General features: G+C 41.6%; 1 protein-coding gene across 23 annotated transcripts in view; it reads right to left on the bottom strand.

Moving 5' to 3' along the window:
* Positions 1 to 1,363: 1,363 nt before the first annotated feature.
* SHLD2 (shieldin complex subunit 2) overlaps positions 1,364 to 19,519 on the bottom strand; it is a 93,886-nt gene continuing 75,730 nt past the window's right edge. For 8 of the 23 annotated variants that reach the window (XM_058299429.2, XM_058299427.2, XM_058299413.2 and 5 more), the window contains 4 exons: positions 17,140 to 17,346; positions 7,903 to 8,137; positions 4,205 to 4,320; positions 1,364 to 1,683 (listed from right to left, as the gene is read on the bottom strand). In XM_058299429.2, coding sequence (XP_058155412.1) covers positions 1,505 to 1,683; positions 4,205 to 4,320; positions 7,903 to 8,137; positions 17,140 to 17,346 — 737 coding nt within the window. In that variant the 3' untranslated portion in view covers positions 1,364 to 1,504. Of the gene's footprint in view, positions 1,684 to 4,111; positions 4,321 to 7,902; positions 8,138 to 17,139; positions 17,347 to 19,519 lie in introns of all 23 variants that reach the window. The other 15 variants (XM_071215962.1, XM_058299420.2, XM_071215963.1 and 12 more) reach the window with 5 other exon arrangements.

Here is a 19,519-nt window from a genome sequence, read left to right as displayed (position 1 = left end):
CTCTTAAGCCATCTAGTGGTGGCAACTTGTTACAGCACCCCTAAGAAACATACTTGTACATCTCAGGCGATGAATACACCTAGGAGCAAAGGCTCCCCGAACCCCCTTAGGTAGATGATAACTTCTGGGAAGAGGCTGAATTCCTCAGGACAGGAGGAGTAATTTCCAGTCTAGTTAGGGGTTCTAGAGAATGTGTGTTAGACCATGATAGCTCCACCAAAGGCTGTGAAGAGATGTTTATCTCCAGTATCCAACCAGACGTGAAGGAGCACCTGTCTTATCTGATAATCAGGCACAGGGCCCATCTTGGGGACCACAGCAGGAAAAGCGACACACAGGAACAGCTCTCTGAGGAGAGCCCACATCAGCATTTCCAATTTGTCCCAAGTGTGGGTCCAGTCGAAAGAGCATGGGGCAGGAGACAGCAGCTCCAGCCTCATTCGCTGCCCGTTAAGTGGATGGCCCAGGCCAGGCAACGACTTGGATTTCCAGTCTTTCGAGTTTCCAAATGAGGACAACTGAAACCCACCAATTAAAGCACCCGTTCTTGCCCTTTCTCCTCTCACAGGCCCCACTGAGACGATTCCCTGACAGCTATGGACCCTCCACCCCAGAAAACGTACTTTTGTGGGCACACTCCCCTTGCCCATTTTTGCATGTTACTTTTGAGAGGCTCACAAAACTCCTAGGACCCATTTTTAAAGATGCCAAGTCAAAAAATTTTAATCAGAGAAGAAAATTTTAGTGGACCAATTAATAAAAACACAACACATATACACAAAATAAATTTGTCCATTTCATTTCATCATGAATTTATTTTCACACATTATTAATCTATTTAACATCCAGCATACTCTAAATTTACAGAGTAGGTACCAATCCATATCTCGCCACTGGTGAGAGCTATTTTAGAAGAGCTTCTTTTACAATCACAATGAGAACAAACTGCTACATGCTGTTGGTAAATGAATTCAGAATTCAGGAAGGCACTCAGATCCTAGAAATGAATTAACAATATGACTTTCATCTTCCTTTTTTTTTTTAAGGAGGTATCAGCGATTGAACCCAGGACCTCACACGTGGGAGGCAGGTGCTTAACCACTGAGCCGCATCTGCTCCCCTTCTTCCATTTTTAATGTTGAAAAATGATCTGGTTTCCTTCATTTTCAGTTCTTCTTTACAGAAAGGCATGCTTGTCCTCAATTTGTCTAAACATAAAATGTTTATACAAACTAACCATTACCATTTACCGCTGTAGTTGGGACAACGATTTCATGCTGATAGTATAGTAAGGAAGAAATAAGGGAAAGGACTAGTTTATGAGTAAAGCAGAAAAACAGGAGACAAAAAAAGACTAAAGGAATTTTCTTATAAAAACATTTTATTTATTTATTTAGCACAGTTCTACCTGTAGAATATATTTGTTTATTCAAAAGTCCAAATCATTTCAGTACATTCACAATTTCTTCATTTGCTCTCAGAGAAGGGTATAAGTTCCACGCTTTTACTCCACGGGTTCAGGATGAAAGTCCAGTAGGTAGAAATCCTGCTGCAATGGGTAGCTGTTTTCATCTAACACAAAAAGGCTCTGAACTTCCAGGGTGCATGGTGCCCCTCTGTCTGCCAACAAGGAGTGTAGCACATCGGCTGCCACCATCCTGTAGGTGATCTCTGAGGAGGGCACTGGTGAGATTAAGCACAGACACACGCACACACACACACAGACACCACTTTTAATATTCCTTCCAAGTCAACAGAAAAGGCTTTCATTGTTTCCTTCCATTTCTGCAGTATCCAACCTATTTAACATTTCTCTTCCCATACCTTCTCTTTCAGGTTACAAGTGGCTGAAGGTACTCTAGAATGACATGCAATTCTTGCTGAACATGAAAAGAAGACCCAGACAATGCCCTTTTCAGTTTTGTTTTGTTTTTGAGGTATTGGGGGAGAGCGGTATTGAAACTGGGACCTCGTATGTGGGAAGCCCGGTGCTCAGCCTGAGCCACATTGGCTCTCCTGAGCAGAGCTTGGCTGCCACCGGCAGGAGCAGTGGGGTCACTGAGAAAGCACCACACTCAGAGACACAGAGCCTGCCTGGAACTGGAGCTGGACCAGAATCAAAGAGCATCACTCCCGCCAACCCCCAGGCTAGGATGTTGTAGCAGTTTCATACAGTTATTAATTCCAAAAACAGATATGGATCATGTTTGTAATCTGGTCTGAACTGAGTTATGATTAGGGCTTTGACTGGGCCATGTCATTAGGGCGTCAAGCCCCTGGCCCTTGGTGGGGGCCTCACAGATTAAAGGCATTGCAGAGGACAGAGCTGAGGGTTTTTAACATGGGAGTTTGATGTCGAAGCCAGAGCCCCAAGGAGAGAGACAGAGCCGTCTGCCTGATAGTCTTTAGCTGACCTTGTGCAGAGAGGCAAAGCCTAGAGAGCCTCATAGTCTACAGCTGACCTTGTGGAGAAAACAGGAGCTGAGCCCAGAGGAACCCAGGAAGCCTGAACCCTCACAGCCTCCGGCAGCTGTCTTGCTCCAACACGTGGAAATAGACTTTGGTGAGGGAAGTAACTTATGCCTTATGGCCTGGTATCTGTAAGCTCCTACCCCAAATAAATACCCTTTATAAAAACCAACCGATTTCTGGTATTTTGCGTCAGCACCCCTTTGGCTAACACAGATGTATAAATAACAACTAACAAAAACCTGCAAGTGGGGGAATAGCAAGAACATGGAGAGAAACCCTTTCTGTAGCAGAGGTGCAGAGGTGATGGTGGAACAGGAATATTGGGGCAAATTCTCTGGCAAACCACTCCTCACCATAAACACAGAATGATGCTAGAGGAAGTTGACGCCAGTGGTGAGCCAAAGAAAACCACTGCAGCAACAAAACCAAAAGCCAAGACTGCCTCAACCCTCTCCTGTCCCCAGCCCCCAGTAATGGCCTAGGAAAAGAGGCATGCCCATTTCTGGGTATAAATATTATTTATCTCAGTCTTTACTGTTCTTTTAAGGAGGTACTGGGGATTGAACCTGGGATTTCATGCATGGGAAGCAGGCATCAATCACTGAGCGACACATACTCCCCAGTCTCTACGGTTCATTATGTAATGTTTAGCATTCAAGCAAAAATTACTAGACATACAAAAAAACAAGGGGAAAAAAACCCCACTATTTAGAGACAGAGCAATCAACAGAACCAGATGAGCTCATTCTCTTAGGAAGCCCAGGCAATAAGGACAGGCATGGAGTTTGCTCGTAAGAGATTATCTTCACTTTGCTCTTGGTCACTGACTAGCCCCAGAACTGAGGCAGGTTAGTTTAGGAAAAGGGAAGATGAGTCTGAGACCTGGAAGAAAACATGGCCGTGAGACATGTGGCTGTGAAACCCCACCCTGAGGGAAAGACTGCCACCAAGAAAAAGCCAGAGAGATCCCGCGAGACCCCAGCCACGAGATCCCAGTTGGAATGAGATCGGCATGAGATCCCATTCGGGTCAAGGGGAAGTCTTGGATTCCCTCAAAAGGCCTCACCACTGGCCCCCTGAGAACTAACAGATGGGGAGCAATCAGAACAGCAAACAGCTGAGGCCCCTCCCCCAACCTCAGGAAGGGGAGGAGTAAATAATGACTCAATAAAGGCGGCGTCACAAGCCCAGACGCGCTCTCTGCCTAGAGGAGCTCACGTCGACAGTTCAGGTGCATACTCCTGTTCTTTTCTCCCATTTCTCAATAAACTACTGGCCTAATTAAAAGGGCATGTTCTTAAATTCTTTTATGTAACATAGCCAAGAACCTAGAGGAACCCATCATTCCCCAACTTCAGAATCATAGCTAAAGATCTTGCAAATCCATTCCACTGACAGTGGACTATCTTCCTATCTTCCTGTGTTGACACATTCATTCCTTCTTATAAGAAATAAACTTTTGTGTGTCAAACAGGGACTGGATGAATAACTATTATGAAACTAGGCCCTAGTTTTTGCTTACAAGTTGGGAATTTAGGGTAAGGCAAGATTAGGTGTTTCCCTCAATTCATGTACTGAGACAGATACAGAGCATGTCTTACCTTACAACTTACAAAGTCTTGACCGAAAAAAAACTTACCTGACAGTACAGCAGTCCTTCTGTTCCAGTAAACCATCTATACTCCTGAAATTACGATTGCATCAAGAACAATCTCAGCGTTTGCTATATTACCTATCACTCTGTTGAGCAAGTCGGCGGAAATGTTGAGAAGAATCTTCTCTATCATCTCTGATCCCACATGGATGCAAACCTTTTGACTTCCATCAACTACAGTCATTAAAGCTGGCCTAAAAAAGAATAACCAACATATGACCTTTGAAAAGGTTTTCACATTAAAGAAATGCTTAAATGCAATATAATTTCAAAAAGCACTGGATTTTTATGCAGGGTTAATTTTAATTCCTGAAACAACTCTAGGATGTTCTGAAATTAAGAGAAAGCTTGTTGTTGTTTTTTTTTTTTTTTTTAGAATTTCAAATAATAATTAAGTTTTATTTATTCACTTCATTTTAAAATGTCAAGTACAAATATGATAAAAACAGATAAATAATTTACACTGTTATGTAAATTATTTTTAGAAATAAAAATAAAGGAGATAATCACGTTTTTCACAATCACAAATTTGAGCTATTTTTCCTACTGGATTCTTTCTTATCAGAAATAAACTTTTGTAGGTTAGAGAACTGGATAAATTTCTGTATATCATATAATGAAATAGTATATGACTGTGAAAAAAGAATCAGGGAAGGAGTTCCAAGATATACTCTCATACTCTAAGGAACAAGCACTATGAATGGTATTATTCTATTTAGATTTTTTTCCCCAGAGGAAGTACGGGAGAATGAATCCAGGACCTTGGTACACAGGAAGCAGGCACTCAACCAGTTAAGCTACTTCTGCTCCCCGTACGTATGTACTTGTAAAGAAAGGGATACACGTTTGCTGGTGGAAGCATAATAAATCACTGGAAGGAAATATAAAAACACTTAGAGCAATCATGGAAAAGGTATTAAAGGTGGAGGCGTTGGATGGCGAAGGGGACTTTTTATACCCACCTCTATTTGCATTTTTACAATAGGTATTTATTACCTCTATTAAAAATTAATTTTTAAAAAGTAAATTGTTCGATAACAGAATTCAGAAAGAGACTCATTGATGGATAATTTAGTATAAGACATGACTACTTATTTTACCCACTGATAACTCTAGTCTTTTCCTCTTTTCATCCTATATTCTTCCAAGGTTATCTGTCCCTCCTTTCAACAAATATATTCTGAATATCTACTATGTACCACACACTATGCTAAGTAGTGAGTATTCTCTAGTGAACAAGACAAATCTGGTTCCTTGCCCATCCCTCCCCCCGCCAAAAAAAAAAGCTTAAAAGTTTAGTGGGATAGAAAGACAATACATTTTTCAACAAAGGTGCTAAGTCAATTCAATGGGAGAAAGTAGAGTCCTTTCAACAATGGTGCTGGGAATTGGATATCCACATATAAAATAATGAAGATGGATTCCCTATTTCATACCATTTTCAAAAATTAATTCAAAATAGATCAAGAATCTAAATATAAGAGCTACACTTCTGGAAGAAAATAAGAGTAAATATCTATGATCTTAGGCAATGATTTCTTAGAGATGACACCAAAAGAACAAGCAACAAAAGGAAAAACAGATACATTGGACTGCTTCAAAATTAAAAGTGTTCGTGCTGCAAATGTTACCATGAAGAAAGTGAAAAGACAACACCCAGAACAGGAGAAAATATCTATAAATCATATTATATGATAGGGGACTAGTGTCCAAAATATATGAAGAACTTTTACAATTCAAACATGGAAAAGATAAAACAACACAATTAAAAACTGGGCAAAGGATTTGCAGAGACAGTTCACCAGAGAAGATAGGTGAATGAAGAATAAGCACATGAAAAGATGTCAAGGAAATGCTTATCAAGACCACAATGACGTACCAGTTCACACCCATTAGGACCCTTAGAATAAAAAAGTCAGATAAGAACAAGTGCTGAGGATGTGGGGAAACTAGAACCTTCACGCACTGCTGGTGAGAATGGCGCAGCTGCTTTGGAAGAGTCTGGCACTTCCTGAAATGGTCAAACACACAAGTTACCATATAACCCAGAACTCCACTCTTGGATATACACCGAGAAGTAATGTACACAAAAACAAGTGCACACAACCTACTATGTTTATAGTAGCATTATTCATAATAGCCCAAAAGTGGAAACAACCCAAATATCCATCAACAGGTGAGTGGATAAATAATATGTAGTACAGCCAAACAATGAAATACTATTGCACAACAGTAATGAAGGAATGAATAGGAATGAAGAACTGATCCATGCTACGACATGGAGGAACCTTGAAACACTGTGCTAAGGGAAAGAAGCCAATTACAGAGGGCCATACAGGGTATTCCATTCATGTGAAACATCCAGAACAGGCAAATCTATGGCGCCACAAAGTAGGCTGGTGGTTGTCAGAGGTGGGAGGGAGGGGAGATGGGTATGGGGTTTCTTTTCTGGAGGATGAAAATTGTCTAAAATTAGATGATGGCGATGTTTGCAGAACCTGCGAATATACTAAAACCACTGAACTGCACGAGCTCAACGGGTGCTTCTAGACTGGAAGGTACTGACTTCCCGTCCGGGTTTCGCCATGACTGGGGTTTCGGGATGGCAAGCACGTGGCAAAGCTCGGGATAGCCTGTGCCACGAGAAGCTGCCGTGGCTAAAATGCCAGTGGTGCCCCAGCTGAGACACAATGGGCTAAGCAGCTAGCAGTGGGGAGGGAAAGAAATGGATGAAGTTGTGATACAGTTTTTTATCAATTTTTACAGTTATGAAAATCCACAGGACTTGGTCAATTAGACATAGAAGACGGGAAAAGGGAGGATTCAACGGTTACATCCAGGTATCCAGCTTAAACAATGAGACACAGAAGACAGGGGAAAAGAAGGATTCAAGAGTTACACCCAGGTATCCAGCTTAAACAACTGGGCATAAAAGATAGGGGAAAGGAAGGACCCAAGGGTTACACCCAGATATCCAGCTTAAATAGCTGGGCAGACAGTGGCATCACTTCCTAAGAAGTAAAAGAATGGGGAGAAGCAGGTTTGGGAGAACAAGTCTATTTGGGTATTTTTAAGTGTTATGCCTTGAAGATATCCAGCAGCACTGCTGAGATCCTTGAATCCCGGAGCTGGGAGGAGAGAACCAAGTGGGGTGGTCAGCATCCAGATACTTCCAACCTGGAAATGGTTGTGACGATCCCGACGGATCCAACAAAGAATCGATGAAGAAGGCCGAGGGGACCCTGAGGGACGCCACCTCTCAGGAACCAGAAGGAGAAAAGGCTGAGAAGGGTGGGGCGGAGGTGGTTAGGAAACCAGGTGGAGGGAGGCTCTGAAGCTGAGCCAGGAGGCGGCTTCAGGAGGGAGGGAGCGGGCTGAAAGGATGACGGGAGCTGAGACAACGGCAGAGGAGGAAGAGGTGCGGCCAGTGGACTAGACACAGCCAAGGGGGAGGCGCGGGCAAGGGCAGCGCCAGGGGCCTGGTGGGAGTGGAATGCAAGAGGCTGAAGTGGAGCCAGAAAACCTTACCGGTCTTTAACGACGTCTGCCAAAGCAGAGCCAAAAACCTAGGTGATAAGAGAGGGATAAGCTGTGGGGGAGGATTTATGCTTCCATAGATAGTTATCTGTCCCCCAAGGGAAATTTTTACTCTCTTAGATTAGCTGTAGTTAGAAATTAAATTAGTTATGGTTAGAAAGTAAGGGTTGGTATAATCTTTTGGATATTTCTGGTCTTTAATAATACTTTCCTTCCACTGGCCTGCTACGTTATCTTACCTATAGAATGGTTTCTTCGTACTAAATGGCAAGCAGCTGAAACACTGTTTGTAGATCTTGTTCTCATCTGTTTCTAGCTCCAGTCCGCATTTTGCACATCCAGTATATATAATGTTGGGGAAAGACGAGAAAATACTCTCCAGAGAACTACGAGCATTGAGTGCTATCTGTGTCTTCTGGGCTGTGGTAACAGGAAAAGTCAGCTCCAAAATCTGGGGTTTTATTAAAATCACACCTATGAAAGACAAACAGAAAGGAAAGTTTCAAATTCCAGAGCTGACACGATAACTTTAATTTACAAATGTGGATAACAGCATAGTTGGTGGTTTCCTGCTACTTTATAGCAGAGGATGCCACCTGAGGCCGCTTGTCCTAGACTATCCACCTGTTCTTATGATAGCGGCCTCAGCTCGTGCTCCAGCAGCCGAGGGGCAATCTGCCTGCAGCTGAGTCAAGACAGAGCTGGCTAATGGGGCTGACCTGGTGGGTGTTTTCTTCCTCCCAAGCCTCTGGAATCCCGTAAAACAAGCTTGATGCCTCTTTCAGGAAAAGTCCTTTCAAATACTTGAAACTGGCTGACATGGCCCCCCTCCCTCCCGCCTTCTTTTAACTGATCACCACAGACAGCCAAATAGGAGGCTATTCTATAACTCTCTACTTTATCCAGAAATAACACACCACGAGCTCATCCTCTTCAGTTAAACCTCGACTGCCTGGCCACCATCGTCCCCTCTGGCCGTGGCTACACAGCCCCAGGGGCGCTGGGAGTCCGCTCACCACGCTTCCTCTGACTCACTCAAGCATTCATCCACTCTGAGCAGTACTGAGCACCGACTACCTGCCAGGCGCTCTCCAACGCCTCTGCCAGGCTCCACAGCAGGGCAGCTTGCGAGTGCGCCTCTTGCATCCTCTCCACGCGCACCTTTGTGCCTCCTGCGGCAGCAGGTCTTTAAAGGTCATCCTGGTCAAGAACTCATCTTTCTGGTCTACTCCCTTGCCTGTTTCTCTCTTCCAGAGACTCCTTCAGAGCCACCCTCCTGTCCCCACGTCCTCCTTCAGTTCATGTCAGTCTTTTTTTTTAAAGATTTATTTAGTTATTTATTACCCCCTTCCCCTTCTCCCACCTTGCTGTTTTTGCTGTCTGTGTTCTCTTCTCATTTTCTCTCCTCTAGGATTCACCAGGATTTGATCCTGGAGACCTCTGACGGGGAGAGAGGTTCCCTGTCAATTAACTGCGCCACCGCAGTTCCTGGTCTCTGCTGCGCTTCACCTTGACTCTCCCCTTGTCTCTCTTTCGTTGTGTCATCATCTTGCTGCATGGGCACTGGCATGCTTTCTCCTTTTTCACCAGGAGGCCCCAGGGATCGAACCCGGGTCCTCCCATACGGTAGGCGGAAGCTCTATCCCTTGAGCCACATCCGCTTCCCGTGTCTGTCTTTTAATGCCCAAAGCTGGCTTCACGGACTCGTTCAATCGTGCCATACGTCCCGTGAAGTATGAGGGGGTGGTGGCCAATGAGTCTGAAAAGTGATGGCAGAGCCTACCTCAGGCCTCTCTTTATAGGGATGTTGACCACTAAAACATTATTTAGTGAGAGGATTCAGTAACTTTAGAAGAATGTTAATTTCACTCTACTTCTTTAAAAGAATTAAACATGATACCATGGAAAATGGGTCCTGGCCCCTCGGCAGCTGCCTGCCAGCGACTGCTCCTCGCCAGACCCCATGCAGGGGTCTGGGGGCTCCTGGGGACCCAGAAGCTGGGCAGGGAGCACAGGGGCGAGCTGGCCATTGAGAGTGTCGCGCCGCAGAGTGGCTTGGAAGATAAAATAGCAGCCTACGTTATGAACTGTAATGGTCGAACAGTAACACCCAAGGGCAAAGTTGGTGACTCTGCTGGACGCTGTCTAGGTACTGATGTTCAGGGAGCTTAGCCTGCTCTGCGTGTCCCCTCGTCTTTGAGGAGCACATCTGAGAAGTTATAAGCTGTCACTGATGAGGAGAACAAGCTGGATACAGCCTACAGAGCACAGACATACCACGGCTGGGATGCCGAATTGTTTGGCAAAGTCTATGGACAAGATGACCGGTCAAGGACCTGACGCAGTGGCTGACAAACTCCTAAGCTAGAATATACAGACATACTTGCATGAAATTTTAGCTATTTTTATAACAACTATTTCTTAAGGTAACTAAATGAGACCACGGATGAATGGATTTATTGTTATAACTAGCTTTTTTATATTAATTTACCTTGTGTAACTACTGAATTTAGTAGTTCTGAAGTACCTGCATTCTCACTTTTACTAAAAATAAATGTGTATAAGTTAATAAAGGGGTAGACAGTTTGCTTTTGGAAATATGGTGAAACTAGGATTAACTGTGAGAAAGATCAGAACAAATTAGTGAAAAATGTCAACTGTAAAAAAACAATTAGCTCAAGGACATCATGTACATCATGCAGGGTAATCACTTTTAGATGTAAACGCTGGGTACTACGTTTGGCATGAGGAAGTGTTTTATACCCATTGGGAAACGCAGAGATAAGACAAGGAACGATGTCAGGCAGCTCACCTCGTATCAGCAAGAGGTAGAACGTATACACAAATAATCTGCTTGAACTAAAATGACCAGTCTGCCAAACAAGGATTCTTTTAAGTAATTAATATGTAAGTCGCGGTTAGGAAGAACTTGAGACTTGTAATGTTCATTAGATGTTTAATGAGTATGGTGTGCCTTCTCTGTGTAGTTTCAAAATAATGTGTTCTCTTAAGTAGATTCAATTTTCTCTGTATTTTCACGTGGATTACCTAAACTTTCCTTCCCCTGAGCTGCATGGTTTTAGATTTTAGATTAGAAGAGTTCAAATGAATGAAGTTGAATTGTATTACTTAAATAAAACCTGAGGAGGTTAGCATAAGGGAAGAGGGCCTGGCAGAGACCATGGCCCGGAGACCCTGTCTGGAGACCCCGAGGGAAGGCTGCTACTAAGAGTAAAGATGGAAAGACCCTGCTGAGACCCTGGCCACAAGGCCCCTTTGGTACTCTTTCCAGGGTCCAGGGGAGGCGGGTAACTCCAAACCCCACTGGTCCCGATGACCAAAGGGCCCCACCCTTGGTCCCCCAAGCGCTGACAGGTGGGGCAGCCGTCAGAGCAGCACAGCGGGGGCTGCTCCCCACATCAGGAAAGTGGGGGAATGAAGGACTGAACAAAGGCGGCCCCCAGCCCCACACGCTCCCTTTGCCTGGAAGAGCCTGCAGCCCCATCTGGGCGTGGACTTCTGTCCTTCTCTCTCATTTCTTGATAAACTCTTTTTACTGGCCTACCTAAACTGGTAAGTTTTAAATTCTTTTATGTGACACAGCATAAAAGAGGACTCCAGTATCCCCCGACTTCCCTGGCAAGCGTCGCTGGGCGTTCTAGGGGCAGGCAACTCTCCCCGACACCGGCAAGGACTGCTGAGTCTGAGCTTCTGACTAGCCCGCCTGTGCCTCTTTCGGTCCTGCCATCTTCCAGGGGACCCTGGATAGGCTCCCGCAGGACAGAAGCTCGGTCGTCCAGGCTTCCAGCTCCCTTTTTGAAGGTGGCAGGGGTAGCCCCATGCCATGCAGATCCAAGGAAGCTCTGGGTGACGGGTGACAACATCCTTGAGACCTGACTGGGCATGGAGTTGGGCAGGAGCTGCTGGACCAGGTCCCGTGAGTTCAGATGGCCTCCACCCGTCGTATCGTTTCCCTCGGCCACTAGCGGGACCAGGCCCCGTGAGTTCAGGCCACCACCCGCTGTATTGTTTCCCTAGGCCACTAGCTGCTCCTTGTAATCATTCCTTGTAATCATTACTCTTCCGACTGATGCAGTCCCCTCTTCTGGGTCTGTGAGATACTTGGGAATGCCTTAGAAACTGGAAATGCATTGGTCAACCAGGCTTGGGTCCCAGCCTTGGTAGTGCCCTGAGGCTCTGTTCCTTCTCAGCCCTGGGAAGGCCCTGAGGTTGCCTCTGGGCCACCGAGGCTGTTGCTAGCAAGCCACAGAACAATTAGTCTCCAGTTTTTTAAGGAGCTTTAATGTCGGATTTGGCTGTGGACCTCGGTCCCTGGGAGTGGCCGTGAGAAGAGCTCGCTCATGGCGATCTCCTAAGACCTCTGCAAAGTAGGCAAAAGAAAGGTCCCGAGCCAGCCCCTTTCCTAGGGAGAAAGGTCCCGAGCCAGCCCCCTTCCTAGGGAGAAAGGTCCCGAGCCAGCCCCTTTCCTAGGGAGAAAGGTCCCGAGCCAGCCCCCTTCTAGGGAGAAAGGTCCCGAGCCAGCCCCTTTCCTAGGGAGAAAGGTCCCGAGCCAGCCCCCTTCCTAGGGAGAAAGGTCCCGAGCCAGCCCCCTTCCTAGGGAGAAAGCCCAGCTTGGGGGCTTTGGTCTGGGACCCAGACATCTTCCAAGACCTCTAAGGCTTCGGGGGCACCCAGAGAACGGGGACTCCCGATTCCTCGAAAAACGGGGTTGGCGAGTAGGGCTCCCGATCTCCAGGACGCTGGAGGACAAGCAGTCCGTTCAGTCAGGTCTAGTGGTCGGACACCACCCAGCCTGACAAACATGGTTATCCTCCCCCAGGACGACGGGCGGCTCTTCCAGCTTTCCAGCAGACTCCCCAGGGTGTCTTCTCAGAATCGACCTGCCTACTGATGGTCTACGAAGGAACAAGCTCATCTCTTTCTGCAACGCCATGAGGCTGCAGTACGAGGTAAAGGACGGCCATGGTGGCCGCTAAACGGGACCTTCAAATTAAGCCTTATACTCCAGGTAACCCTACAGTGTAGAAGGGAAGGAAAATGGGTACACTTCCCTATATCTAGCTTTTTATAGCCCTGAATCATAATCTGTAACTTCCCTGGAAGAAGAGGCTGTGAACCAGACATCAAACAGGAGTTTTGCATTCAGAAGGTAACACAGGAGACCCTGTTAAAAAAAATATTCCAGTCTTCACCCACATGGCAGGAATTTACCACGTAATCATCACTTGATCCTCAACCCTTAGTCTTCCTATAAAAACCCTAGACCCCTTCTCACTTTAAACTGTTTTTGGGGAAGAATCCCCCAGTTCCCTGCTTGTGCACTCACAATAAATCACCTTCTCACCCAGACATTTGCTTCTCCTTTGTAGCGAGGGCGCAGGCCCTTCTAGGCGAAACAGCCGCACTTATGGTAACAAACTCTGGAGAACTACAGAGGCCCCTGGACAATTCAGCGGAGTGCACGTGCCCTGAGGCCAAGAAGAGAACTTGAATTACTGAGAACCTGAAAGAATTATTGGGAACAATCCCTGGAGCTCACACAGAACTGGAAATTGTGCCTTATCCACCAGGAGAGTGGAAAACCTCATAATCCACAGGTATTGATAGAGAACTCAGAAGCTGTATTTAAATGGAAATGTATGGCACTAAACTCATGTCAGTTCTCATATCAGTCACCTCAGTTTCCACCTTAAGAAATGAGAAAATGAAGAGCAGGTAGAACCCAAGTAAGCAGAAGAAAGGAAGAATAAAGATCACAACAGAAACCAATACCAATGAAAAGGAAGACAGAAAAACAATAGAGAAAAATCAATGAAACAAAAAGGTGGTTCTTTCAGAAGATCAATAAAATTGATAAACCTCTAGCCAAACTGATCAGGAAAAAAGAGAAGACACTGATTACCTAGGTAATCAATCACTATCGATTCCACAGATATTAGAAAGGACAAGGGAATATCATAGAAAATATTTGCAAATATTTTGGAAGAAAATACTTGCAAAGCATAAAGCTGATAAAAGATATGTATCCAGAATATATAAAGAACTCTCAAAATACAATAATAAGCCAATCAACCCCAATTAATAAAGTGGGTAAAATATTTGAATAGACACTTCACCAAAGAAGATATACAGATGGCAATTAAAAACATTGAAAGGTGATCAACATCATTAACCTGTAGGGAAATGCAAAATAAAACTATTCTATGAGATACTACTGCATATAGTAGTACATATTAGGATAGTGAAAATTAAAAAGACTGGCCATACGAAATGTGGGCGAGGATATGGAGAAAACAGAACTCTTGTACACTGCTAGTGAATACATAAAATGGTACAACCACTTTGTAAAGCAGTCTTAGCAGTTTCTTTAAACATTAAACATACACCTACTTTATGATCAAGCTATTTATTTCAACTCCTATGTACTCATTCAAGAAAAGAAAGCCCGTGTCTGTATGCTCTTCAAGCAGCTTTATTTGTACTAGTCAAGAAATGGAAACAACCCAAATGCCAATCAACACATAAATGGACAAACAAATCATGGTACCCATATAATAGAATAAAAAGAGAGTGAACTACTGATCCATGCAATATGCTAGGTGAAAGATGCTGAATAAAGCATACACACTGTAAGATACCATCTACGTAAAGTCTTAGGAAATTCACACTCATCTCTTGGGATAGAAAGCAGCTGGGCAGTTGCCTGGAGGGACTGGGGGTACGTGTGTGCAAGGCTGGGGGCAGAAGAGATGCAAAGGGGCAGAGGGAACTATTCTGACAGGTGTGGTTTCATGGATGTGTAAATATGGCAAAACTCATTTAATGTGTATACATTAAATAAGTGCAGTTTATGGAGTGAAAATTATACCTCAAAAACTGTTAATGTATTTTTTAGTCTAACAATGAACCACATTTGAAAGTCACTAACTTAGAAATATCATATGCCCTGGAAATGATATAACTTTGACACTTCAGTGGACATACCACCAAAAGGAGGTACAGCACATATTAAAAAAGGCTCAGAAAATTTCTTGAGAATTTTAGCATGTGCTATCTTAGGAGTTTCAACCTACTTTATTTGAGACCAAATTCCTTTTATGAGAAGAAATGTAAAAGAATCTTATTTCATTTAAAATACACGTAACATTTCATAAACCCTAAAACTACCTATAAGAATTCAGAAAATCATTCATGCAAATAGAAGAATAAAGTTAAAAGTTCAATATTAAGACCCAAAGTTTCTGAGTTATTCTTAATAACTTAACCTATAAATGGCATCAAAAACGATAATTTTACATTCTGAGAAAATAATTTGGCCAAATAGTTTCTTCTTCATTAAAAAATTCTAAATTATATAGCAAAATAAACCTGCAGATATATCCCATATTCTCCCACTCTTATTTCCCCTCTAAATACAATAGCTGTGTAATAGCCACTGCAAAATGTTCCCTTAGTTTTCAAAACTGACACATCTGAACATTTACTGGCATTTGACAAGCCCCAATATAGCTTCAAACGCTGCTATACCTTTAACTAAAGGTTAGTGTCTTTTTAGCATCAACTCTCTTTAGGAAACTAACACAACTGAATAAAAAGGTTAATTCCACTTGTAGAGATTTATCTAGTTACTTTCAATGTTTTATTTTGCCTTCATTCCAAAGTAGCATTTTGAACCTAAAACATATTCCTTTTATTTCAATCAAAATAAATGGCTTTAATAATATTTAATTAATGAAAAGTATATGAGTATGTTCCTTTGTGGAATGTTTCTGATGACGAATTTTTTATAAACAAACACATATTTGAGATCAGGAAATATATTATTACATTTAACAAAGTGGCAAGTAAATTTCACAGATTTTATAAAAGTTAAATTTTAACAATCATATCTAGATGACAGCTTAGGGTCTTCCTAAAATATCCATCTCAGTAGTGACTCTGATTAGGGTCATTTTTCTATTTTGGGTTTACAAAATGATGGAAAATGATGATTTACTAGTTTGTTAAAAACTATGCACAAAACAGTATTTTCAAGCGATCCTTAATAATTAAAAACCTCATAGGACTAGAGGCAAAAGTTAAGAAGTTGCCAATACATAGTTTAGCTATTTGAAATTCTGTATTTCACTTTAATATTCAGTTAAACATTTTTCCTACAAATGGTAGTTTTCTTTGCTGACATTAAAAGCAGAGCCAGGTACAGTGGTGTGTGACTGCAGACCCTGCCATGGAGAGCGAGGCAGGAGGACAGCCAAGCTGAGAGCCCCTGCTGCAGAAGGGCAAAAGGGTGCTCTGCCACAGAGACAGAGTCCAATTAAACTATGGGCAAAGGACTTGAATAGACAGTTCTCCAAAGAAGACACACATTAGGCACGTGGAAAGATGCTCTACATCATTAACCATCAGGGAAATGCAAATCAGAGCCACAATAAGAGACCATATCATACCCACTAAAATGGCTACTAAGGGAAAAAAAAAAACAGAAAATAAACAAGTGTTGGACATGATGTGGAGAAACAGGAACCCTCGTGCATTGGTGGGATGCAAAATGGTGCAGCTCCTCTGGAAAACAGTTTGGTGGTTCCTCAGAAAGTGAGTATAGGATTCCCATATGACCGGCAATCCCACTTCCAGGTATAGACCCAAGAGAACTGAAAGCGGGACTCAAACTGATACCTGCACATCAACAGTCACAGCAGCATTGCTCACAAGTGCCAAAGGTGGAGGCAACCCAAGTGCCCATCAATGCAAGAATGGATGGAGAAAATGTGGTACACACACAACGGAACATTACACAGCCATAGAAAGGAATGAAGTCCTGGCACATGCGGCAACACGGATGAACCTTGAAGACATCACGTTGAGTGAAATAAGCCAGATGCAAAAGATAAATATTGTATGATCTCAAGCATATGAAATAAGTAGAATATACAAATTCATATATTAAAAAATTAGAACACAAGTTACCAGGGGCAGGGGCAGGGGTGGGGAATGGAGAGTTAATAATGCTTAATTGGTACAGATTTTCTGTTTGGAGTGAGGAAAAGTTTTGCTAATGGATCATACTGATGGCAGCATAACACTGTGAATGCAATTAACACCCCTGAAATGGTGTTAATTTCAAGTTATACTTGAAAGTGGTTAAAATGGGAAACTTTATGTTGGAGGTAAGTTACAGCAATAAACATTTTTAAAAACCCATAGAACTGTACAACATGAAGAATGTACCTAACATAAACTATGGACTTTAGTAATTATAAAATTATAATAATATTGGTTCATCAATTGCAACAAACATGCCACACTAATATGAAAAGTTAATAGGGAAAACTGTGTGGGGGGGGTATGAGAACTCTGTACTTTCTGTATGAATTTTCTGTAAACCAACAACTGTTCTTAAAAAACAAACAAAAATAACAAAAGAGTAGAAGTGTCTCTGCATATAAAGACCTTACCTGAACGCTTATTCTCTAGGTGCGTTGCCAAGTCTGACATCGTCACAAATGATGGCGCACTCTTTGGAAATTTTGCTTTAAACTGAACTGCTCTTACATCATCATCAAACAAGCACTCACAGGATGACCAAGGCGTTGTGTGCAATTCTAGGTTTTCTAACATGCAGTTGCGCTGAACAAGAAGATACTTAAATTCCCAAATAAAATCTTAAACAAACAAAAAACAAAAATTCAACATAAAGGAAATAGTCTAGGTTCAGAATCCTATTAAATAGATCATCTGATTAATCAGTTAAATACAACTTCTATTATTATGGAATTGGAGACAAACTGAATGTTGCATTAAGGCAACAGGATGAGGATGCTAGAGATAATTTTAATAATTTTTTTCCTGAAGACTTCTTGATCTCTTAAATAGTTATAGTTTATCATAGCAGAATAGCATGTCATTACATAATAGGAAATTCTTGTTTTGATATTTACAGGCAAAGATTTAAAAAAAAAGACACTGTATTGGATACAAGTCTGCCATAACCAATATTTCCTTGATATTTTAATTTTTTAGTTATCTAATTTAGCTAAAATTTCCAGAAAAAAAAAGATTTAGTCACACCTATTTTTATTTCTCTCAGTAATTTCATGTCTTAAATCACAGCTGCACAGGTCTTCTTTCCAAATAATCATATATTATTATTAAATTCAACTATAAAACTATAACAAAACAAAAGGTTTGCTTAGCACTAATTTTCCTGATAACAGTTATTTCATTAATATTCCACTTACATCAGGCCATAAATCCCATAAATCCCATTCACCTCCTTAATTTCTTTGATTGGATGGTTTTTTGTGTGTGGACAACATTAAAACAAGTCAATAACATTAAAACAAGTCAATAAGCCTGTATAGACAGAGCCTCATTAGATACATCTAAAGTATACATGTTCCAATTTGCTGCTTAAAATCAGGAACTATTTTAAATAATTTTCTTGTCTGATTACAAAAGACAGAAATCAATAGGTTAAATAAACAGCACCTATAATCCCATAGCCCCAAAACAAACAGTTAACATTTTAAATGGATATCAAGCTTTTTTGGATTTGTTTGATTTTTACTTAATATGTCAAAGATATTTTAAAATGTCATTAAGTCTTTTTCTGCATTATTTCCAAATACTGTATAATATGCCATTTGACAGATACAACAAAATCTTAACCATTATTATAGCAATCCTCTGTGTTGGGGCATTTTGTTTGTTGTTGTTTTCATTATTATAAAGAATACTATGATAGACAAACTTTTAGCTACATCTTTATACATAGCCACGATAAATTCCTAGAGGTGTAGGAATACCAAAGGGTATTCCAGGTGCTAAGGGTTTCCATATATATTGCCAACTGTCCTCAAGAAAGGTTCTGCCAGTTTATATTTCCAGCAGTTTATAAGCATGGCAGTTTGTCCATACCTCCTCCTATCAATTTCTTTAGGAAAAAAGTCATCTATCATTATTGTTTTATTTGTGTGTCTTCAATTACTAGTAAGAGTAGTTTTTTTCAAATCTTCATTGGCCCTTTTTATTTCTTCTTTGGGGCTTGCCTATTCATCTCCTTTGCCCATTTTTCCTAAGAGATACTTTCCTTTTGCTTATTGCATTATTTTCTAATGCAATGAAATTTTTTTCTGGCTTGTCTCTTGTCTTTTAATTTTGTATATGGTGGGTTTTATGCAGAGTAGTTTTTGTTGCTATATTTTTTTCTGCCCAAACTACCAATCTTTATCATTCCAAATATGTTTGCCAATATTTTCTTCTACTATTTGTTTCATTTCTTTTTATATTTAAATCTCTAACATATGTAGAATTCATTTTGATATAACGTCAACTATAAACATCTCTTTTTACCATCAAATTGTTAGCTAGTTGTTCCGCTCATTATCTATCAATTTTTTTCAAAAGGAAAAGGTTTCCTTTTATTTTTTAATTGTAAAATAAAATAATCAGATAGTAAAAGAAAACTAAGGTAATAGGTGAAATAAGATTGACCATGCTTTAATAAGCTGGATAATGGGTAATTTAGTTCATTATACTAGTCTCTGCTTTTGTGTATGTTTCAAATACACACACACAAAATTCAAACTAAAGGCATACACAAAGAAATGAAAACCACAGAGATAACTACTGCTAGCATTTTTGTATCTTTGTTTCCAGATTTTTAAAGCAATTTAATTGAGATATATTCACATACAATGCAATCCACCTAAACTGTATAATCAGTGGCTTTTGGTACAATCACAGTTATGCATTCATCATTGCAATCAATATTAAAGCATTTTCACTACTCCAAAAAAGAAAAATTCCCTACCCCCTAAGCAGTCACCTCTCAGT

Source organism: Dasypus novemcinctus, chromosome 6 (assembly GCF_030445035.2).
Source record: "Dasypus novemcinctus isolate mDasNov1 chromosome 6, mDasNov1.1.hap2, whole genome shotgun sequence".
Classification (NCBI taxonomy): Eukaryota; Metazoa; Chordata; class Mammalia; order Cingulata; family Dasypodidae; genus Dasypus; species Dasypus novemcinctus.
This window is presented reverse-complemented; position numbering and strand designations above follow the sequence as displayed.